This window comes from Periplaneta americana, chromosome 9 (genome assembly GCF_040183065.1).
Source record: "Periplaneta americana isolate PAMFEO1 chromosome 9, P.americana_PAMFEO1_priV1, whole genome shotgun sequence".
Lineage (NCBI taxonomy): Eukaryota > Metazoa > Arthropoda > Insecta > Blattodea > Blattidae > Periplaneta > Periplaneta americana.
In genome coordinates, this window is record NC_091125.1 from 93,688,995 (window position 1) to 93,711,641 (window position 22,647).

At 35.5% G+C, this 22,647-nt stretch overlaps 1 protein-coding gene across 3 annotated transcripts in view; it reads left to right on the forward strand.

Moving 5' to 3' along the window:
* Positions 1 to 22,647, forward strand: part of LOC138706258 (fatty acyl-CoA reductase wat-like) — a 189,910-nt gene that overhangs the window by 157,099 nt on the left and 10,164 nt on the right. For all 3 annotated transcript variants that reach the window (XM_069835330.1, XM_069835331.1, XM_069835329.1), the window contains exons 5-7: positions 4,526 to 4,635; positions 6,008 to 6,203; positions 17,044 to 17,292. In XM_069835330.1, coding sequence (XP_069691431.1) covers positions 4,526 to 4,635; positions 6,008 to 6,203; positions 17,044 to 17,292 — 555 coding nt within the window. The remainder of the gene's footprint in view (positions 1 to 4,525; positions 4,636 to 6,007; positions 6,204 to 17,043; positions 17,293 to 22,647) is intronic.

Consider the following 22,647-nt stretch of genomic DNA (forward strand, 5'->3'; position numbering starts at 1 on the left):
GCTTCCCTTCTTCATCTAAGTCTCACTTCTTCATCTCAGTCTCCCTTCTTCCCTTCTTTAACTCAGTCTCTCTACCTTTCTTCATTTTCAAATAGGCTTGCAGTACATTGAAATAAGTTGGTTATGGGACACACTATATTTTCTGTCCTCTTTTCGTCCCATTCTTTCTTCCTTAGTATTTCTTTCTTTAAATTTCTCTCATATCAGAATTTTTTAAACTCTCAAATAAGAATGGAAACACCTATATTTTATCTTCATCCGTTGTTGTCTATTGTCGTCATCTCACTTTTTCATATTAATCGTTGGTGTACGTGCATTATCACATGGTCATCCGGTAAGTAATATCAGTACGCAACATTTCCAAATTACAGTGTTACAATAAAATGTTCATGTATTTCCAAAATGCATGAACTGAATGTGTTTGTTTCCTCTGTGCAACTGAGAAGGTATTAATATGTATAGCCATTTCTTCCAACGCTGACACAGAGATTAGGCCTATAGCTTGTACTTAAAAATGTCATACTCGAAAATTCAAGATCTGTTGAAAACTCCTAGAAATTTCAGTGCTTAGTTGTCTCTCTGAAAGTTCGCCGTGCTCTTTCTACGGAATTCCTTGCTGTCACAGTGCTAAGAATGAGGAACGTCAAGTAAGGAGATATTGTGGAATGTTACGAGGAGAAACAGAAGTAAGCTTGAAGAATCTGAGGTAATACTAATCATTATCTACCACAAATCCCACTTCTACTCTCCGAAATTCGGGCTCTAGTCACCGACGATGAAAACTCTTCCGCTGTTGAGTTAATTAACAGTTTAATATCATCCGTAATTGAATCGATTGTTATTGAAAGGTCACATGTCCACTTTTTTTGACAAATTGAGTTACGACCACCATCATATTCTTCTTAGTGTAGCGCACCGTTTGCTGAAGAAAAAGCACAAGTATGTGCACTCTACCGAATGTTACAGTGCAAAGAAGTTTCCGTTTAGTATTGAAAGGCCACGTGTCTAGGATATGTGACCTATCAATAACAAACTCTCTACTTTTCCTATCCTTCTTTGCATGATGTACAATATAGAATCTCATGATTCCATTCTTTGTTCACAACAGTTTCAAACTAGCGAGTAGGATAAGTAGTGCCTAAAGATCACAAAATATACTTTCAAATTTCACGGTATTCAGTGATGGTTTTCGATGCTAAGTTCCCAGGTAGGCCTATAGTGGTTGCATATGAATATACTGATGGAGTAATGACACACACATTCAAGTTACTGCCTAGAATTAATGCGATGCATCCTAATGACTTGAAACTACTTGAAAGTAAATCACATTATGGAAAAGTTCCAATAAATAAGAAGAAAGCTAAAGATGTCAACAAAGTTATGCAGTATTTACGTACTTCCTGAACATCTTCAATGTTATGAAGAAATTCTCCAGTGGCCAATAGAAGAAAAAAAACAATGAATATGACTGAAAACTTCAGAGGAAGTGTTTAATGAAGAAACTTAAAATGTTTTATGCTTTTAAATTGCTTTATTTCAGAAATAAGAGATATTGCCTTACCAAATAACGTTCTTAACAGTTAAATTCTTAAGTATTTGTTAGTTAGTAATAGTTAAAACACATGTGACGTAAAAAACAATATCATTATGCTTTACTTACTGTTTATTATTATGATGGGCACAAGTCCATCATAAATATATATTTTTTTACAATTAAGTTTTAGTGATGTTACCATTAATTTATGTTTTTTGCTTCTCCTGTAAAATTGACAAAGTGGACATGTGACCTTTCAAAAATAATCGGTTCAATTAATCCAGCGTACAATAACGTCTTAGGTTAATTATTTCCCCCACTCTGAATCGAACGAGGAGTTGAAATAATTAATAATGATAATGATAATATTTATTGTTAACAGCACATATTAGTAGTAATGGTACTCTCACATTTTTGTATACGAATCACCCTAACTCCACCACATCTTTATCTTGCCGTGTGTTTTAAACATTACTTGCTTCCTTTCGCCATTCTTGTGTGATCTTCACACATTATTCCCTTACTACTTACAACTTCCTTCTCCTTTCCTCATCTTTAAAACCTCTTTTTACAACTCTTAACTATGGTTCTATCCTTCTTTCTCAGATTACTTCCATCAATTGTATTTCTATTAACTATCTGTTACTATACAATTCTGACTGCTCATTGAATTAACATGTCATTAATTTTTTTCTCTCTTTTTAACTCCATACATTACTTTGAATTAACTACTCATTGAATTCGTCTATATTGCTCTCTTCCACTTAATGTCTCAGTGCCATATTGCATATTCATTATCCATGAACTTCACTAAGTACTTAACTTCCTTTTCCCTTATGTATTTACTATTCTAACTCCTACATCTACTCGCTTGAAGCTCCTTTCTCCTACCTCATTTTCCCCACTTAGCAATCTTTAAACGCTTCCCTTAAATGAGTCACCGTCAGATAAGATGATTCCGGGCAGGGTCCCCTCCTTGGTCAACAGTGAGCGGGCAAAGGATGGGAGGTTACGTGACATAGAAACACAATCTTACTAATAAACCGTGTATAGTTTTTATACGAGACTTCTGCAGAGTTGAGACAGAAAACTTTACCAATAAACCATGCATAAGCAATGGATGTATAAACAGGCTGTAACTATACAATGGAAATTGCTTTGCAGTAGTTATATACACGAAACCCCTTGTTTAAGCGTTGTATATAGAGAAAAAATGGCCGCTCCTCTAACAGCTGTTCGTATCAACTGTCATTTTATGATGTGGTTGCCTTGTAACCACAGAAGAACAAACCAAAGAGCACAGAATAATTAGAATAATATTGCTGTAACTTGTACTCTTTGACAAAAATATAGTGTGGTAACCGATTAGAGCCAGTTGTACTATCGATAGTTAACACGCCACACTAGAGCGCTCTACCGGATGCAATAGAGAACCTCAGATATTCTATTACCTTTCGTAATGACGAAACTATGACGTAGCTGTGTAACAGTTGTACTGTTATACACGACGTATGTAGTGATTATTAGTAAGGAATTTACACACGACGTATAAACGAGCTGATCATTGTATAAGTATAAGACTGTTAAACGTCTGTATATAGAGTTTTTATTGGTAAGACCGATAGTGTACAGTGTTGGCTGGTCTAGGAGCGTCGAGTAATCACTACCTATTACGTATTTTACTGTAGCTACAATACTTTTAATTCCACTTACTATTAATGAAATGAGTGCAGGTTGTTCCAATCGAAGGTGATCGATTCCTACAGTTTGCAATTCTGAATGGGAGGAGATATCTAGACTTACGGAAAGGGATGGAACTTGCAAATTGCTTAATTTGTAAAAAAAAAAAGATGCTTAATGAATGAAGAAATACAACATGCAATGATATTATACTGCTTGCCATGCAAATCATTATCACAAATATGAGGAAGCAGTTCCCTTATAAGTGATACAAGATTTGTTTTAATTGATTTAGTTTAAATTGTTATTTGGCAATTTTGCATTTCTTTTATTATTTCAAGTATTAATAAAATTATTGATTTCATCTTATCTATTTTATCTTCTATGAGATGTGGAATAACCTCCCAACCAAGCTCCTGTATAGTTGCTCTCGTCATGTTAGCGGAGTGCGGGCGTGCATTATTGTGTTGCAGCAGCACTCGCTGCAGTCTTTCCGGTCGTTTTCCTTCAATAATTCGAAGTACACGACGCCTTATTTACCCCTCCAGACGTGTAACATCATCTTCTGTGGAAGGACACTATCTTTTGCACGGAATGTTGTGTGAGAAAAGACAAACATTTTCTTGCAGTGCTTTCTCCAATGGCATTCTCCCCGTACAAGGCACAAATGTTTCGAGCAGCCTCCGTTGACATTGTTCCTCTATTAAACTCACACAGAAGAATATGTCGCAAGTGTTCATTTTTTTCCACTTGACAAACTATTTTCTTTAGCCAATAGACAGCACAAACTTTCTTGTAATCCAAAAAATTCAAGAGTTCTTTCAAAGCACAACACTCCAAATGACAAATGAAAAACGATAAACGATCTCCTAACAACCCAGTGTTGTGATGACGAACAAAAACGCTACGAACTTATACATCAGACTAATAAAACGGCCCTACTCGTATTGAACTCTGAATTAGGTCCTCTCACATTCAACCTCGGTGAGTGCTGGGTATAGCCTTTTAGCTATTCTGAACTCTGCATCCCATTTTGTGCTCGCAAATTCGGCCCCGCAGGACACTCTACTAAACTATATTCGCAACATTTATGCATATAAATCTTACGATGAAATGCTTCATTTTTATCATCATCATCATCATCATCATCATCATCATCATCATCATCATCATCATCCTTAAGAATATTAGACGTGGTAGTGGTAAATTCTAATTTGACAGCTTGATAGTAGTGTTAAACTGTCGGAGTGTTAAATACTTTGTAACTTGTAGCCTGTTCAGTATTAACGATAACAATATTTATGCTTGCAGTTTTCTGGGAAACTGGCCTAATACGTACGCCTACACAAAAGCCGTGTCCGAAGACTTGGTGCGGGAGCAAGGTGTTGGGATGCCCATTGGAGTCTTCAGGCCTGCCATAGGTACGCAGAATATTTAAGACTGTAGCAACCATCCGTGAGACTGGTCAGCGACTTTCTTAGATTGCTGCAATACTCCTTAACACTAAAATGTATCAGTATCTACACGCAACAAGAGAAATATCAATGAAGAATCGATTTAAGTTATGATTCTAACCTCATTATAACAGATAACAATGAACATCTTCATTTTATCAAAAGAAACACTCCTTTTAATTTTAGAAAAAAAAAAAAACAATATTTGTACTCTAAAAATTCGTTCTGCGTCACAAGACTTCACTGGAGCAAACCTAAAATATTACGCAGTATTTCTTACTATAAGGTGAACAACAACTTTGTGAATCTAATAGTGTATCTCGTATGTGGCACATAATATTAAACCCATAATTATTGTTATCAAGAAAATTTTTCATTTCTCTTGTAATGACAGCTAGGAAGTTCGTATCATAATTCTGATAATGAATGAACTGGGACTGTAACACAATCAAATGCATAGTAGCACGACAGCATGAGACTTCAACAGACCAGCAAAACAAACAAATATTGACGGCTGGTAAATAAACTTGTCTTTCAACCAATATTTAACGAAGAATAATCCGGGAATAAAATTAACGTGTTACACACTCCTGTCTGAATAATTTATTTTATAACAGATGAGTTCACTTTTTTGGAATCTTGTATAATATTAACACTACGTAAATAATACAGTAATAACAGAAGAGCTCATTTTGTTCAAAACCTAAACTATTAATATAAATTAACAATATTCTTCAAACTATTCACGACTGTACACAGCTCCACAGAATGATACTATACGTTGTTTATGTGAACTGTGTATCGTCTGTAGCGAGGGCGAGGCAAGGGTGACAATCTATACCAGGGTTGCAGAACTGGGGAAGAAAGGGGTGGAAGCATGGGGAAAGAGTTCGTTCCCCCATCCAAAAGGCCGGAGCCTTCAATGACGTTTCTGTGACATTTGGCAAACACACTGTTCTCGCTTCTCCTCTTTCCCTACCGTACAATGACGCGAGGGTTGCAGGGAAGGGATGAGTTACGTATTCCGGGTTATGACGTCTGCTTCAATTTTAGCACAGTTTTGCATCCCTGATCTACATTCCTCACTGTACTCAATGGAAATCTACTGTTTTGGTACGAACTTCCCCTGGTAGAGGGGCAGAGAAGGCCTGACGGCCTTATCTCTACCAGGTTAAATAAATAAATATTAATACTAATACTAATACTAACTTCCTATCTATGCTGATGACATACAGGGATTAATGTTCATATCAACGTCCATAATTTCATACTATTTTTAAATGATTGTTGCATACAACCAAAAAAGATTATGTTTCATTGCTACATAGTCATTTTGCAGTTCTGGCAACACGCACAGAGCCCTTGTGGGGTTGGATCGACAACGTATACGGGCCAACGGGTGTTTTTATCGGTGCGGGCATTGGGCTCATGAGGACCCTGCACTGCGATCTCAAGAAGGTGGCCAACTTGGTACCAGTGGATATGACAATCAACGCGCTCATCGTCTCCGCCTGGGATGTCGCAAAGAAGCCAAGGTAAGGCGAAGCAATGAATCAAGTGGCTGCAATCCGATTTAAACTGTTCAAAGTACTGCGCAATTTGAAAAATATCCTGTATGAATGTTCTGAATATGGATTATAAATCAACAAGGCAACGAGGTCCCACGTTTACCAGATCTTGAATTAGCTGTCACTGTTATAATAGGTTACGTTCTTTTGTTTATGTGTTTCCTTTCACAGTTCTTTAATTTTCTTTCTTACGAGTTTTACTTCCGCTTTGTCCCAAATAAACTTATTATTCAATTCCTTATTTCAATTCACTTTCCGTAAATTCCTCTGCTCCTACTACAATCGAAGGCGATTGCAACATGACTAACAACAAGTGATAATGGATTTTCATAACGATTTTTCCTCCATACGTTCCATTCGAAATAAGAAATACCCCTATAAATTTCTACATCCGGACAAGACCTAGCTTTCGAGGTAAGATTTTCCAAAATAATCGCTTGATATTCATATGTCTCATATATCTCCATTGACATTGTGAAGAATGAAATCTTTAAAGCCTCAAATGTTTATGCATTGCCCTCAAAATCGGGGAAGCTTATGAAAATTTACCTCTTCAAATTGTTTGAAGAATTATACTTTCCATCTGTCAGTGATCATAGCATTCATTTTACAGACTCATAGGCTGAGGTAGACAGGCTATAGAAATGTTAACGAGAAGGTAAAGTGGTCGAAGTGTAAACTATTCCAAAGCACACAACTCCGATTATTCAGCCTACTGACGTTTATAGCTTTAGGCCTTGGAAAAATTTCATTCGGAAGTTCTCTGATAGTGTTTCGTTACTTGGCACGAATATTATATTGCATCAGAGAGATAATTTGATAAAATTGCAGTCCTTAACACTATCAGTTTTCATCACCTAGATATGTGAATATATTTAAATAACTTATGGTGGCATAAAACCGGGTACCTTGACAACAAACCTGATAAATTCATCACTCCTGTACATCAACGTGAAAACTGAATTATACAGAACTGTTCTAAAGCTGAATGTGAGAAACTTACTTTTCTGAAAATAAATGTTTGGTGCAAAGTTTCACTCAGTTTTGAGCATTTTTACAACGATTTCCACAGTAGGGCCTACAGTGAGAAATTTCAGTATGCTTACGTTTCCTTATCATTTCTTCATAGACTATTCTATAGCCAATTTCACACATATTATATGCCTGATACGTCATTTTCATAACGTAGGCCTGTATTATTAAAAGAGATTTTGACAGTACAATATGGAGCTAGATGAGATTTATTTCCTGATATATCTAGCACATAGCACAACTTGCATTAGCTGTTAAAGCTCTGGATTGAAGAATTTTAAAACATTATATCTCGAAAACTAGGCCCTCTTTGGATATAAAAATTTATAGGGAGGTTTCTTATTTCAAATGGAACATATGAGAGAAGAATCGTTGTGAAAATCCATTATCACTTGGTGAACCTTCCTTGTAAGAGCAAGCTATACAATACACCAAGAGCGGTTACTCGTCACTTTGAACAAGAAATGTACGTTGACTAGATTCATGACAGACACAATATTAATAATGGCAATCGATGTTAAGGATGGGAAAATAACGTCTTTTTCCAATAAACAACCCTGACTATAACATATGTGCATATGTGCAAGATGTAATAGAACCTCACCAAAAACGTCGAGGAATTACACATCACACGTTTCAAAATTGACAACCCAAATGACTCTTCGTGTCCCTGTGAACACCCCACACAAACAGTCGACCACCTGTTATTTGAGTGCCCACTACAAGAACGCAAGAGATACCGGCTAGAAACCCACTTTAGCATGTGCGGTACAACTTTCTCACCACCAATAACATAAGTTCTTCTGAAGCAATGTTGCATAAAGAAATTTCACATATTTATTACAGATGTAATTAAGACCTTGTAGAAAATAACAGTATTTAGTAATAGTGTCCTTGTATTTATTCTCTTTGGAGCCAAATTTTTAACTTTTAAAAGTGTAGTTATCATGTTGAAGTGTATGTGTTGTAGAGGATGCTTGATTTGTTGTGTATGTGAGTCATAGTTATGGGATGCTTGATTGTGTTTGTGTGACTATTGTGTATTAATTTATGATGTATGTTAGGGAAAGTTGCTTAATTGTGTTATAGAGTACGGCTATAAGAAATGTTATGTTTATGTGTTGTAACTGTTTTCTGTATGTCTCAATTGATGCCTGATGTTTGATTTGCAATCGCAATGTTTAAATTACGGACTGTTTATGTTTTGTTTCCATTGTGTAAGGTAATTTATTTTTCTTTTCAATTTGTTTTTATGCTTAGGCCTATTTTTTTCGTAAAACTATAGCCCTAGCATACATATGTAAAATAGGGCTACCCCCCATTGGAGATACAATAATAATAATTACACTTCACACAGAGAGGATAATTTTTTGTTAAGAAACATATTCTCGACTGTCCTTACGGATCTAGACATCCGCAAAGTTATACCTTTGGTATTTTTTTTTTTTTTTTTTTTGCATAAATGAAATTTAATTTTCCACACATATTCTGACAATTTACAATGTCCATACAAACTGTGTGCCCCGGACTTCATTACGTTTTTGACACCTTCTCAACATTGATCGTCCAATTTTGTCGAGCATGGCTGGGGTGTGTTGCTTTTGTTGAAACTGAGTATTTATTGAGGCAATCAATTCCGCTCTGTTGGCAACTGGGGTGGCGTACAGAATATTCTTAACATGTCCCAAAGACATATATCAAGGGGTGTTAAATCAGGTGATCGTGCTGCCACTCAATAGTTCACACTCTTCCTATCCAATTTTCCCCAAATTCGACGGTTAATAATGTGCGCGCAAATCAATGCTGAAGTGTTGTAGTACAGTGGGGCTCCAGCATGCTGAAGCTATATGTTTGTGTGCACAGCAAACAGTACACCATCGATAAGCTCCGGAAGTATGTTCTGCAGAAAATGTAGGTAGGCTGCTTCATTTAAACGTGGTGAGATATTGACTACCTCAATTCCAGACCACATGTTGACGGGAGACACATCCATCTTGTATAATTAATTATAACAATTAAATTTATTACATTTGCTCGATTCTTACCGTCTTTTGTTTCCTTCAGTGCCTCAAACTTACAGACGAAAAAAACTTTGAGAATTTTGTTTTCTTCTGGCATCAATATTACATTTCTACCTCTATTCGGCAAAGATAACTGCGTATTTTTACATTAAATAGCAGTACATACCTCTGGCTTCACTATCGATATTGAAATTACCACAGTTTGACACAATACACAGCACAGGATTCTTTTGTATCAGCTACAAGGGTCGGTCCGGTTTTTTTGCCTCTACTGTACATTATATGTAGGCCTATGTTGCATTTCTGTAATATTCTCCAAACTGACATACATGACTTGTGCTCATAGCAAGCGCCACAGCACGGGTGATAGATGAAGATTCACCAGGGAATCTATCCATCATGTCTTCAAATTCAGGTGTCTCGCATCACGCCTTCCATTGTCAACTTGCTGAAGATTTCCCGTCTCTCGAACACGTTGATGACTTTGAGTAAAGGTACTACGGTGTGGATGTCTTCTGTTAGGAACCGCTGCTCGTAGATGTTATGAGCTTCTCTTCCATTTTCCCTAACCTCATTGTAACACATTATGTCAGTCAACAAAGCGAATTCCTAGTTCATGCTTCATTGATAAACTTGGAGACCAACAACGAACCTACATACGTACTGTTCTGCAGAGTAACAGAAATAAGACGGACTGAAAGTGCACTACCCACAATAACAAACCTATGTATAGATACGGAATTAAAATTTGGAGCGAGTCTTTATGGATGTTCACCTGTAAGGAGGCAACAATTTCACACGACTGTCCACAAGTAGCATATATATAGGAGCTATTGTTTACTGCACATACGCAGTGTGTTGTAAGCGACACTTACACAATAAGGGATCTACAAATTTTATTTTAGTATCTGTACGTACTATAGTGTGAGAGGAATGATGAGACGGACTGAAGACGCTCCACACAGACCAACAACGAACTACAACAGTGCAACAGAGATGATAACTTATGACTAGAGATGAAACAATTCCTTCGTAAACACGATGCCAGCGTATATGTGACTCGAGTATTGTGCATGACGTCAGAAGAAAGGGGGTAGAACTGTTTTCTGCACCGTCTGGTTACAGCAACAGTGCTGAACTGTGGTGCTACGTGTCCAGTGCGATAGTAAGTGAGCGAGTCGATTTCGAACCTGTAGTGCAGTGTTATTGTCATTACTTTATATTATATTAAGTCTTTCTAATATATATAGCTTTAATTGAATTGTACATTCCATAGAGGAGTACCAAGAGTAACAACTTTACATTGGTTATATTTCACTCGAAATGTTCTGAACAGCTAGTGCACAATGTTTATGTTGCTCTGTGCAGAGTTCAGAAACACCCACACTGTATGGTTGAAGCGTCGGCAACCGTGTCCAAGGAAGGAGAGGTTTCATCCTTATTTATGACACACGCTTATGCAATATGCGCGATGCGGAATATATGGTCCTATCTAACAAGAGGACGCATAACTCTTGAAAGACATGTCATCGAGCATTCCTTCAGAAATGATCCTTTCTATGTGACCTATCATTTCTCTAAGTTTGTGGATGAGGTCACACACTCCAGCCTATAGCAATACAGAAAAAAATCCGAGAATAAATTATTCTGTAATAAATAATGAATGTCTGAAAGAACAGCGTCATATATACACCTATTATATATAATAGGTTATTCAATAATAGAGCACATAATTTAAATTATTCATTATGCGTAGAGGAGAAAGTTACGTTATGTATATCAATACAGAGTGAACCTTAAGTATATAGACAAACTTCGAGGGATGATAAGGGACATTTAATTAAAAAATATTAGATAGGAAACCCCATACCTCAAACCTTTATTTGCCGAGTTACAGAGTGTTAAAAGTTCCAGGCGCCACAAATCCGTGTTTATGCTATTCACTGGAATGTACCAATACAATTAATGCATTAAAAGCATAAACACTGTACAGTACATTGATAATACAATTGTACGGCTTAGAAGCACTCGTGTCGCTGTGTTTACTTGTCTCCAGTAGACTCAGTACGTGATACATTACCGGGGCTCCCTTAGGCCTATACGCTTTTATTCTGTGTCGAGTCATATCTACACAGATTCCACTTCTCTAAGGCAGAGCGCCCACTGGAACGACAAGCGACAGCAACACGACACGGATTTGATGCTTTGCTTGTTGCTAACGTGTATGTTCTTATATAAACCATAATATGAAATGAACGGAAGCCCACTCATCTGATCAGACAACAACTCGACACTATCTGTGTTGTGTTGTGTCGCTCACAGTGCTGCATGCTCCACTTTTTGTTGTATCAGTTGTGAGTTGGTAATGCAAGGGTTAAAATGAGAGACGATCCTAATTTCAATATAGCCTTTATTGAACTTATTAAAGATTTGCCATGTCTTTTGATACTACATAGAGCTATTTTTCGGATTGAAAACATAATAAACCTATTGCAAAATTATTTTATCTTATTTACACAGAATAATTTACCGCTAAATATTATAACAGGGCGAATTATAAAGATATCCTAATAATCTTTGTCACTTTCCGCTATCTAAAGCTCGGATTTCACACACAATCTCACTCCCATGTGTGGCAATCAACTCTAGAATATTACTGCTTTCCATTTACTAGCTAAAGGAATATATAAAGGATTCTGTATAAGCACAAAATGACAAAATGTTAGGAGTTCCGTAAATAGGACCTGTCCGGTAATTGGCCCCTCTACCCTATAAACATATTGTAAACACATGTTTACTTTGATGTGGACGAGAAACGAACAATTATTATTTATCTGATGTATAAACATATAGGTCTATTTACTTGATAGTTATCAGAAGGCGTTCTTCAGCATTGACTGAAATCCTGAAGTTAGTGTTCTTTTTAGAAATTGCAGATCCAACTTTCTGTACCAACAGATTAAATGTTTCTCTACTCATTCTGTAGAATATTTTAAATCTTTCAGGGTATGTATTTAATTCTTTTAACAAATTAAAAGCACCGCGTTGTTCTAAATTAGCATGGCAAAAAGGATGCACCCAGAATCGTCTATGTTTTCTGTCATTGTAATTTGATATTAGCTAAATTAGCTAGATTGAGAACGTCCTCATCCTCTGACGACATGTTATATGAATCAATCAGTCCAGTGAGTACCAGGTCACTTTGCTGTCATGTTGCTATCATAGTTCGTGTTGGATCAGTGTTTTTGTCGTATCACTATCATATTAGTGGGCTCTCTGCCTAAGACACTCTGTCCGTGTGTGTAGACGGGTAGGTTTAGACGAGTCAGTTGTCAGTAAACACTGCAGAATGGAACGATATATATAGGCTCAAATGGCCGATATGCACTTGATGTATGTAGTGCAAATGCTAGAGCCCCTCAATGCATGTATGCTGAAAGATATCCGAACAGACACGAACCACACAATAGCACATTTGTTGTCATGTATCATGTAGGCCCCTACTGTGTTTGCTGGAGACAAGTGAATACAGCGACACGAGCGCCTCCAAGTCGTACAATTGTATTATCACTACTTATGTTGTTAATGCATTAATTGTACTGGTGCATTGCAGTGAATAGCATAAACACGAATTTGTGCTTGGTACCTTTAAGACTCTGTAACTCAGTAAATAAAGGTTTACGGTACGGGGTTTCCTATCTAATATTATTTAATTCAGTGTTCTTCATCACCACTAGAATTTTTTTGGTATATTTAAAGTTCACTCTGTATAGGTCCGCAAGAACTTACTTTCTTCTGTGTTCGCAGGCTCTCCATTTCTCCATTAAGATCTTGTTAGTACACACAACTAACATTATTTACTGCAATAAAATACGAGATACATGCGAAAATATTCTGAGATTCCAAGTTACTCTTTTGTACAGGCATTTTGCCTAAAGTGACAGGATAAATTACTGCAGAGATCATCAGCATCATTATTATTATCATTATTATTATTATTATTATTATTATTATTATTATTATTATTATTATTACAGTAGAACCTCTATTATCCGTGGTAATGAAGGGAGTGGACTAAACGATTAATCGAAAAAATCGGATAATCCATATTATAAAAGATTTTATGCTCGACCATGCCGAAATGTAGTAATTATACATCTGGTAGCAGTCCTTTAATGCATGTCATTAAAGTACACCTACTCATTAAAGTACAGGTCTTCAGCCAATCACAAGTCAGCTTTGTACCGTTATATCGATTATTCTAGGATATGCAATCGACAGACAATTAGCGAAAAGTCACGGAGGCTGGAAATCAAATACTGTCGCAGAAGTATACTATAATAATTAGCGTTAATTGTAAATAATATTCAAATAAATTCAATTTGTCATCTCGTTTTTCAATTCTAAACCAATTTCCAGGTTATATCAGACTAATGTTCATTCTTATTCTGTGCCAAGGTCAATGACATTCGGCCTCGGAAAAAATCAATACTTTAGCGTCTGCGCACATCTCAGAATTCAGGTCACTTCGCACATAACCATAAAAAGACCTAATTTTCAATACTTTCAAGTTAGAAATATGTTCGAGCATAAAAAGTCGTATGAAACTTGCCTATAATGGTAATTAAGACGCTCGTAAGAAAATCATGAAACTCGCTTGCGCTCGTTTCATAAACAATCGTACTTGCGTCTTAATTACTACCATTATAGGCTCGTTGCATAATGTACTATTCCTGAATTAGGTGCATAATACTTTGGTCCACAATTTTGTGATTTCCTTGATGGTTTTGTGTTTAACGTGCTTTGTAGTGGATCAAGAGTTCACTAAAAGTTCGGTTGTCAACGATGGCTTCTTAAAGCCAAGGGTTGTTGGTTGATTGTTTGTGAAAATACAAGAATAGTAGAGTCTCATGTTGGAGATTTACGTACTTTATAGGCCTATACCTTATCCTCTTTTTTTTATTAAATCGCGTTCAGTTGTACTCGCGTACTTTGGAACAGCATTAACCACAGTTTATCCTTTCTGAAACCTTTCAAATATTTGTAATTTTTTCGATAATTAACACAATACATTTTTTTTGCAATTCATTTTGTATTCAGATAAATCTAATATAATATAGTGAAAATATTTTGAGTTCAATCATAAGATTTATCTATTTGCAAATGTTTATTTGGTACAATATTATAAAATATTAACGTTTTCGCCTTTTCGGCATCATCAGATATGTATGTTAAAACACGTAATCTAGAACTTGAACAAATTAACGAATATACATTGTAATATACATGACAGATAAATTTCATGAGTTTTATGTATTATGTAATTAAGTAAAAGTTTTTGTAAAAATGATTTCAAACATGTAAATTTGGAAGGACAATTGTGATTGTATATACATATAACTCATGTTACAAACATATGTGAATGGTTAAATGACACGCATTAAATTATTGCCAAGTACGAATATCAGTGATATGAAAGGTTTAAATTGAATTTGTTAATTATAAGTGAAATGGTAATAGCAATAGATTTAAAAGACAAAGTATTATAAAACAATGAGAGATGGTTAATGATTGTAAAATGATTTCAGACATGTAACTTTGGAAGGACAATTGTGATTATATATACATATAACTCGTGTTACAAACATATGTAAATGGTTAAATGACACGCATTAAATTATTGCCAAGTACGAATATCAGTAATATGAAAGGTTTAATTTGAATTTGTTAATTATAAGTGAAATGGTAACATAATAGCAATAAATTAAAAAAGGCAAAGTATTATAAAACAATAAGAAATGATTAATGATTAATAGTAATGATAAAATAATAAAATCTTATGTGTCGTATTGTCATGTTGTTACAATTGATCATAGGTGGTTGTTTTGCAATACATTTGGCTGTTCTTCAATCTTGGATTTATTGATTACGTATATAGGTGACTGCATCCAAATAGTAGCAAAAACATCGTTGTGTTAGCAGAAATATATGCTTGTAGATTTAAAATAGGTGATGTAGTATATGTGCGTCTCAGCTTAAGTGTGGGTGTTCTACTTGGTTTAATGTATGGTGAAAACAGAGTGATCGTGGGTGGTTTGCTGTGTATTAGTGTAGTGGTTTGAGAAGAACTACGTATGGGTGGGTTGGTGTGTATACCTCTCAGCCTACGTGTGGGTGTTTTGCTTGATGGTTTGATGCGTACTCAAACATTTGCAAATAGATAAATCTTATGATTGAACTCAAAATATTTTCACTATACAATACATTTTCTTTTGACAATTGTAGAAGATATTTTGCATAGAAGTTATACAGGAACATCATTTTATTTTTACTTCAATTTTTATTGTACCTGAGTTTTTGAATGTACTTCACTCCCACCCTTTCTACTAGTAAACTTCCAACCGTTCACAATACAGAGCCGAGGCGCGTAAGAAGTACTGAGTGAGTACAGTATATTCCAGAAATATGTTCGCGTTTTCCAGTGACGAAAGAGCTTTCAATATTGAATCATATTTTCGCACAGGTACTGTCGTCCGTTTTCATACGTCGCATCCCGGTTTCCCCCACCTGCTTCTGTTCGCTCCCCTGTAAAGTCTAGTAGCTGGGCTGTCTTAGCTCTTTTCTGAAAACATTAATTTCTGTTAGGAATTGGACGTCTACGTAATATTACACAAGTATTTAAAATAACTTAAATAAAAGGGTCTCGTTAAGTAATTAACTGTCACGTGATTCCCTCCCCCCTTTCTACGACCCTGCGACAAAACCACTTGAACTGACAGTAGATAGCATTTCTGAGTAATTTTATCTTTTCGGATCGGGCAGAAGTGAAGACTGAATTTACAGTACGTAAGGTACTCTTTTATAGAGTAGGTATAGAATTATTTCAACATGAGTTACTCGTACGAAGGACGAAACTGGTAATTGGAATTAGGTACAATAGTCTATAGTGTGATAATATGCACAAAAGAACTGAGGTCTGTATCGAAATGAACGGCCACCATTTTCAAAAATGTGTTTAAATGTCCATATTATGATTATTTTTCAATTTAACTTCGTTCTCTATATTGTACGCTAATGTGCTTAGACAGTATAATATACACTGCATAATGAATACGTTCGCATGGATAGCTCAATTCGTGAGTAAAAACACTAAGTGTTAATACTGTACTGTATTTTGATTAAACAAAAATCGTAATGAAAATTATCAAACTCAAAATTGCGATATTTCCTAGTTTACGTAAATGGATGAACTACTTTTCTTCCCTCCTATACCTACTCCAGTCATGGAAGGGGTAGCAAACGGTGTTTCCTGTTTCAATCGTTAATAGAAAGGTATAGCCAGATTAATATTAAAAATGTTAGTAAAAATAAAATGATGTCCCTATACATACGACCACTCGAATAATAAGGATAAGGTCTGAATGGTACACGGGTTTGTGAAAGTTCTTGGGGTAATTTCTTTGACAGCAGGAAGTGACTATTTTACAAGTAACTATTTCTATTGCCGGCAGCGAAGCATTCCTACTACGTACGTATATACTGTAAAGGTAAAGGACTTTTGGAAAACTATCTAGAAACATATTATACAGTACTTCATATTTTTTCTGCAGCAAAACAAAAAAGCTAGGAAAAATGTCCGATAATCCGACATTCGGTTGATAGGGTGACGGATAATCGGGGTTCTACTGTATTATTATTATTATTATTATTATTATTATTATTATTATTATTATTATTATTATTATTCCTTGCAGAGCAGAGAGCTGCGATGACATCCCTATATACAACTACGTGTCGTCTGTGCAGAAACCACTCACTTGGGAGGAATTCATGGAGAAGACTTCGAGATTTGGGTTCAGTGTCCCCCCAGCACAAGCAGTCTGGTACTACAGCTTCACACTGAACAAATATTATTTCATACACTTGCTATACGTCTTATTCCTGCACTTCTTGCCTGCGGTACTCATAGACGGTGTCGCCATGCTCTTCGGAAAACAGACCAAGTAAGTCTAGTCAAGACGGCCTTTGTGGATACATCACACTCATCACACTGCTCGAACTTTCCAGTAGAAGTTCACTAACCTTGTTGTCCAGCGACAGAGCACTGGGTACAAAGGCCGCCGACTCGAGTTCAAAGTCCGTCAATGGCGGAGTTATATTTGTGTTGGTTAAAGGCAATATTGTGAGTGTTTTTTGTCGGGCTCCTTCCGTTTTTCTCATCTTCATTCCAACCACCCACACCACAATTCTCCTTTCAGTATACTCTTCCTTAAAAAACGGGCATTTACTTGTGTTCGAGGTCAGATAGATGTTCATCGTGACGGTGTTCCTTGTTATTTGTTCAAAGTTTGGTATAGTAGATGACAGACGATTCAGAGATCTGAAGGGAGAAAAGGGAGTGCTGAATTTGTACTGGCGAGAAATTCACGATTCAGGTGGATCTCTGAGGTACATTAGACCATCGCCAATTTTATGGTATTCAAACTTATTGGGTGGAGAGATTTTAGCAATGACATGACTCGTAATTCTATTAGGGGTGTGGTTCCGCCATTTCTTTTTTCGGATAATGGGTCCCTTAATGAAAAACATTCACAATAGTACTCCTTAGATTTATGAAGTATCATTCAACACACTCTAGTTTTTTTCATCTATGTAAAGCCGCGGCATTATTTACTCGTATTATGTGCCTTCCTTACATTGATCATGAGCTAGAGACCGGTACAATTTGAGGAAAATTTTTCCAAAATCTGAAAATATAAAATAAATATTTCAATGCTAAAATATCTTCGTTCCCAAAACATTTGGACTAAGTTTACATCATTAATTTTAAAATAAACCTTTGGGGTGCTATGCAGAGATATTTCGCTAGCCCGCGCTACGAGGGTGCTAAACTAGCCCCGGCTATCGAGTGATTACTTGTACAGGATTCATATCATATCATATCATATCATATCATATCATATCATATCATATCATATCATATCATATCATATCATATCATATCATATATCATATCATATCATATATCATATCATATCATATATCATATCATATCATATCATATCATATCATATCATATCATATCATATCATATCATATCATATCATATCATATATATCTCTAACACTGGTTTATGAAAACGAAAAACGTTAGTTCGCTGATCATCCACCGGAAGCCCGCGCTAAGAATGTCTATGAATATGGCCCTTAGAGAGTAATAGTTTTGTTTTATCTATATTTAACAAGTATGCTATAAAATTAATATAATAAATTTTCATAATAATATAATTAAACAGTTTTCCAGCATCATCAAACCTTAAATGAATTAAACAACTAGGTTAATTCAAGATTTTTACACTGAAAAGAAAAAAATGAATAAATAAACAAATGAACGAACAAATAAATAAATGAATAAATAAATATATATAAATAAAATAAAAATACTTCTTACATTGGCTGCACTGAACACTGGTCACAATACCACACAAGTAACTATTCTATAGTCTATTTTCCGTCAAAATATTCTGTCAGTTAATATTGTTTTGTATGTATGATGAAAATTCGTTCCAGTTACGCGATGTAATTGAGCATGCTTGTATCGTGCTACATTTGGTAGAGTAATGTTTCCACGTATTTCACTGCTTTTAACTTCAAGCGCCTTACTAACTTAAGATGACCAGATTCTCAGATCCCAAAATCGGGACACCTTGCAAGGTGTGATAGTAAATGAATTGTGAAATTTTTATATAAATTTACATGGGGACTATAAATATATACCCCCCCCCCCAAAACAGAATCGCGATAAAAAAAACAACACATTGCAATACATGGATAAAATAACATAAAACACAAAATTGACATATATTATACATAACAAAATCGACTTCATGTGTTGAATAGATTGTTTCAGAAGAGAGTCAGTTGATCTACCGTGTGTTTGAGATTTCAATATTAATCTCACTAGAGGGTTTGATTTATCTGAAGAAAATCAAAACTCGAGTGGGATTTAATTGACTATTACACGATTAGAGGAAAATATACAAAGATTAGAAGAAATAAATTACTCTAATACAATAAAATATTAACTGACTTACTGAAATTATATTTCACTAATGTTAGCTTCACCAAAATGTTTGAACGGAGCCACCATTTTCAGTTGACTGTCTATGCTGTAAACAGATGACTATCTCAAAGCTTGTTTTATAGTACCGTAATAGTAATATACGTTACAAGAGCGGTATGTTGACGTTTTCATGTTCGAGGAAAAGATTGAAAAAGCGAGACGTAGTTGAGCTTTTTTAATTTTCGAGAATATGAAAACAAACATACCGCTCGTGTATCGTACATTATTTTGTGCGAAGATCGTTTATTACATACCTGAAAGACGAATTTCTAATTAGTTGCAATGAAATCTCCATGTTGGTTTCTGTTTAATGACGGCAACTTCGGAAAACCAAAATATCTTTCTTCAACATTGTTGCTGTAAAATGTTTTCTGTGTTTACTATACTCCAGCAGGCCGTGATATACGTCTGTCTTTTTTTCCCCCAGTCTATAAATGCGAACTTAAAACAAACGGTAAGGTTATGTAATGATTTATTTTTCATTTTAATATTTTAACAATATTATTTATATAACACATTGCAGTAATAACATCGGCATCTGGAATCTTGTTGATTTTTTCACGGCTTCCTTAATGTTACTTGTATCAGGAATGCAATAAGTTTCGTGGAGTAGTAGACTTTACTTAATTTTTGCAAATATTTAAAAACAATAATTAACATTGCAATTTAGGTGAAATTGCAGTGGTAAGTTTCCAATTTATAATTATTGCTATGTTAAACGTCTCTAAAAATAATATGTTAAAAGCCTAAAGCAGTAAAATGAATGTCGCGCTTAAGCGGTAAGAAGAGGGAAATTGTTATGTGTGTTACGTTGGGAATACTGAATGTGTTATTTCACACTTACCGCGTATTGGTTCTGTGCGGGAAACAAGCAAATACGCACGATCTTGCACAAATAATTTGTAGTTTGAAATGTTGGCAAACAAAAAGGGCAAATGGTAGAATAGTGATAAAAACAAACAAATGATAGGGAAGCGATAAAATTAAACAAATCCTAGGGAAGCAATGAAATTGTACGATAAACAACCATGATTGGTTGAAAGACGTCCTTTCGTACCCTTTTGGTCAAAAGTAGTATGATGTAGTAAAAATGTAATAGTCATTATAAATTCCGTCTGATTTGGTTGCTTTCTTGTCTTTCGCCTTGAGGATGGCTGCATTTACTTCAGCTATGCTTATATCAGCTCTTGGTCGTATGACTCTGGATCTTTGATTTGGCATGCGGTGGTTAGGTTGCCTCTGTTGAGGAGAAGGGAGAAGTGTTTTTCCAAAGATTCCATTGGTAAGACTGTAGTGCTGATTAACTTTCCTTCAAGGGCAAGAAAGAGCTCTGTTAGCGCCTCTTGAGCTTGGGCTTTTCTTTGTTCTTCTATGAAATTAGTTTTCTTTGTACTTAGATGTTTTTATATGGCTTCCTTTTCTGTGCATGGAGATTTAGATTTTCCTCTAAGATGTCTGTCTGTGCTCTGTGCAGAGTTGGATCGCTTCTCTTCTCTGTTTGAAGTACTCAGGATCAAACCAAGGTTTGGCTGTCCTTTCCCTCTGGGGGTGGGTAATGATTTATATAGTGTTCTATTCTTTTCAGGTTGGGGCCCCTTTTTAAGGAAGGCTTAAACTTCGTTAATTGTTTGTTTTCTAGTTTCCAGTTGTGTTCACTCCAGTTCTTTTGACACTGTAGAGAATTTAACTGCTTTTTTTGTTGGCTTCTCTTTTATTAGTGTAATTGTTGATTCTACCAGTAGAAGTTTTCTTAGAACGGCAGCTGATGAGGAAGACAGTATTTGTTGTATGAGTCGTATGAAAATGCAATTTTCTAGCTTGAGGCTACGGGGAATGAAAACGTTAGTCATTTAGCCACTCACATAGCTCATAACATCTCTCCCAGTTCAGTCTCTGCGCGTTGGAATACTGGGGCTGCCAGGTTCTCTCATTGAATTGAATATGAGTGGCAGCCAATTTTGATGCGAATAAGATATAACATCAATACCGATAATGGCAACCAACTATACTGCCAACTTTATAGTTAATATCCTTTATAAACATAGAAAAATCTAAATCGTGACAAATCATAACATCTAGGCAAAATCCAGGACAAATTGACGTCCGGAAATGCCTTCAGAAAAATCCGGGAAAAAGGGCCTAAATTCGGTACTGTCCCGAATAAATCAGGACCAAAGGTCATCTTAAGTAACTGATAGAATGTATGCTTACCGTACAATGTATTTTTTTGAAACAGTAAATTCTATTTAGCAGAAACAGATTTTCCAGAAGTTCCAGAAATTTGCTTTGGCTTCCCGAATTTATTATCGCTCGAGTTCAATGACTAAGGTTGAATTTGGAGATTTCATTTGTCCTTGAGAATCCTGGAATGCTGATAGAATAAGTTACTTAGATTTTTTACATGTTTCCCGGAAGACATCTCTATTGTCTCCTTATATTGTCTGGACAGCCCACTTCAGAGGTAGTTATAGAAATATTGGGGGGGGGGGGAGAGAAAAATTCCTACAAAATAGTAAACAAAAAATCGTATAATCTATAAGATTTTTATGCTCGAACATGCCGAAATGTAGTAATTATACACCTGGTAGTAGCCCTTTAATGCACCTTATTAAAGTACACCTATTCATTAAAGTTCAGGTGTTCAGCCAATGACAAGTCACCTCTGTACCGTTATAAAACCGCAAGTATCGATTATTCTCGGATATGCAATCGAAAGACAATTAGCGAAAAGTCACGGAGGCTGGAAATCCAATACTGTCGCAGAAGGTTATGTTCTGTTACTATAATAATTAGCGTTAATTGTAAATAATATTGAAATAAACTCAATTTGTCATCTCGTTTTTCAATTCTAAATCAATTTCCAGGTTATATCAGACTAATGTTCATCTTATTCTCTATCAAGGTCAATGACATTCGGCCTCAGAAAAAATCAATACTTTCGCGTCTGCGCACATCTCACAATTCAGGTCAGTTCGCACATAACCATAACATGACCTAATTTTGAATAATTTCAAGTTAGAAATATGGTCGAGCATAAAAATTCGTATGAAACTTGCCTATAATGGTAATTAAGACGCTCTTATGAAAATTATGAAACTCGCTTGTACTCGTTTCATAAACAAACATACTTCCGTCTTAATTACTACCATTATAGGCTCGTTGCATAATGTACTATTATGACATATGAAAGCATTATGACATGGATTTTTGCATTAATTGCGTTCTACACATCGTAA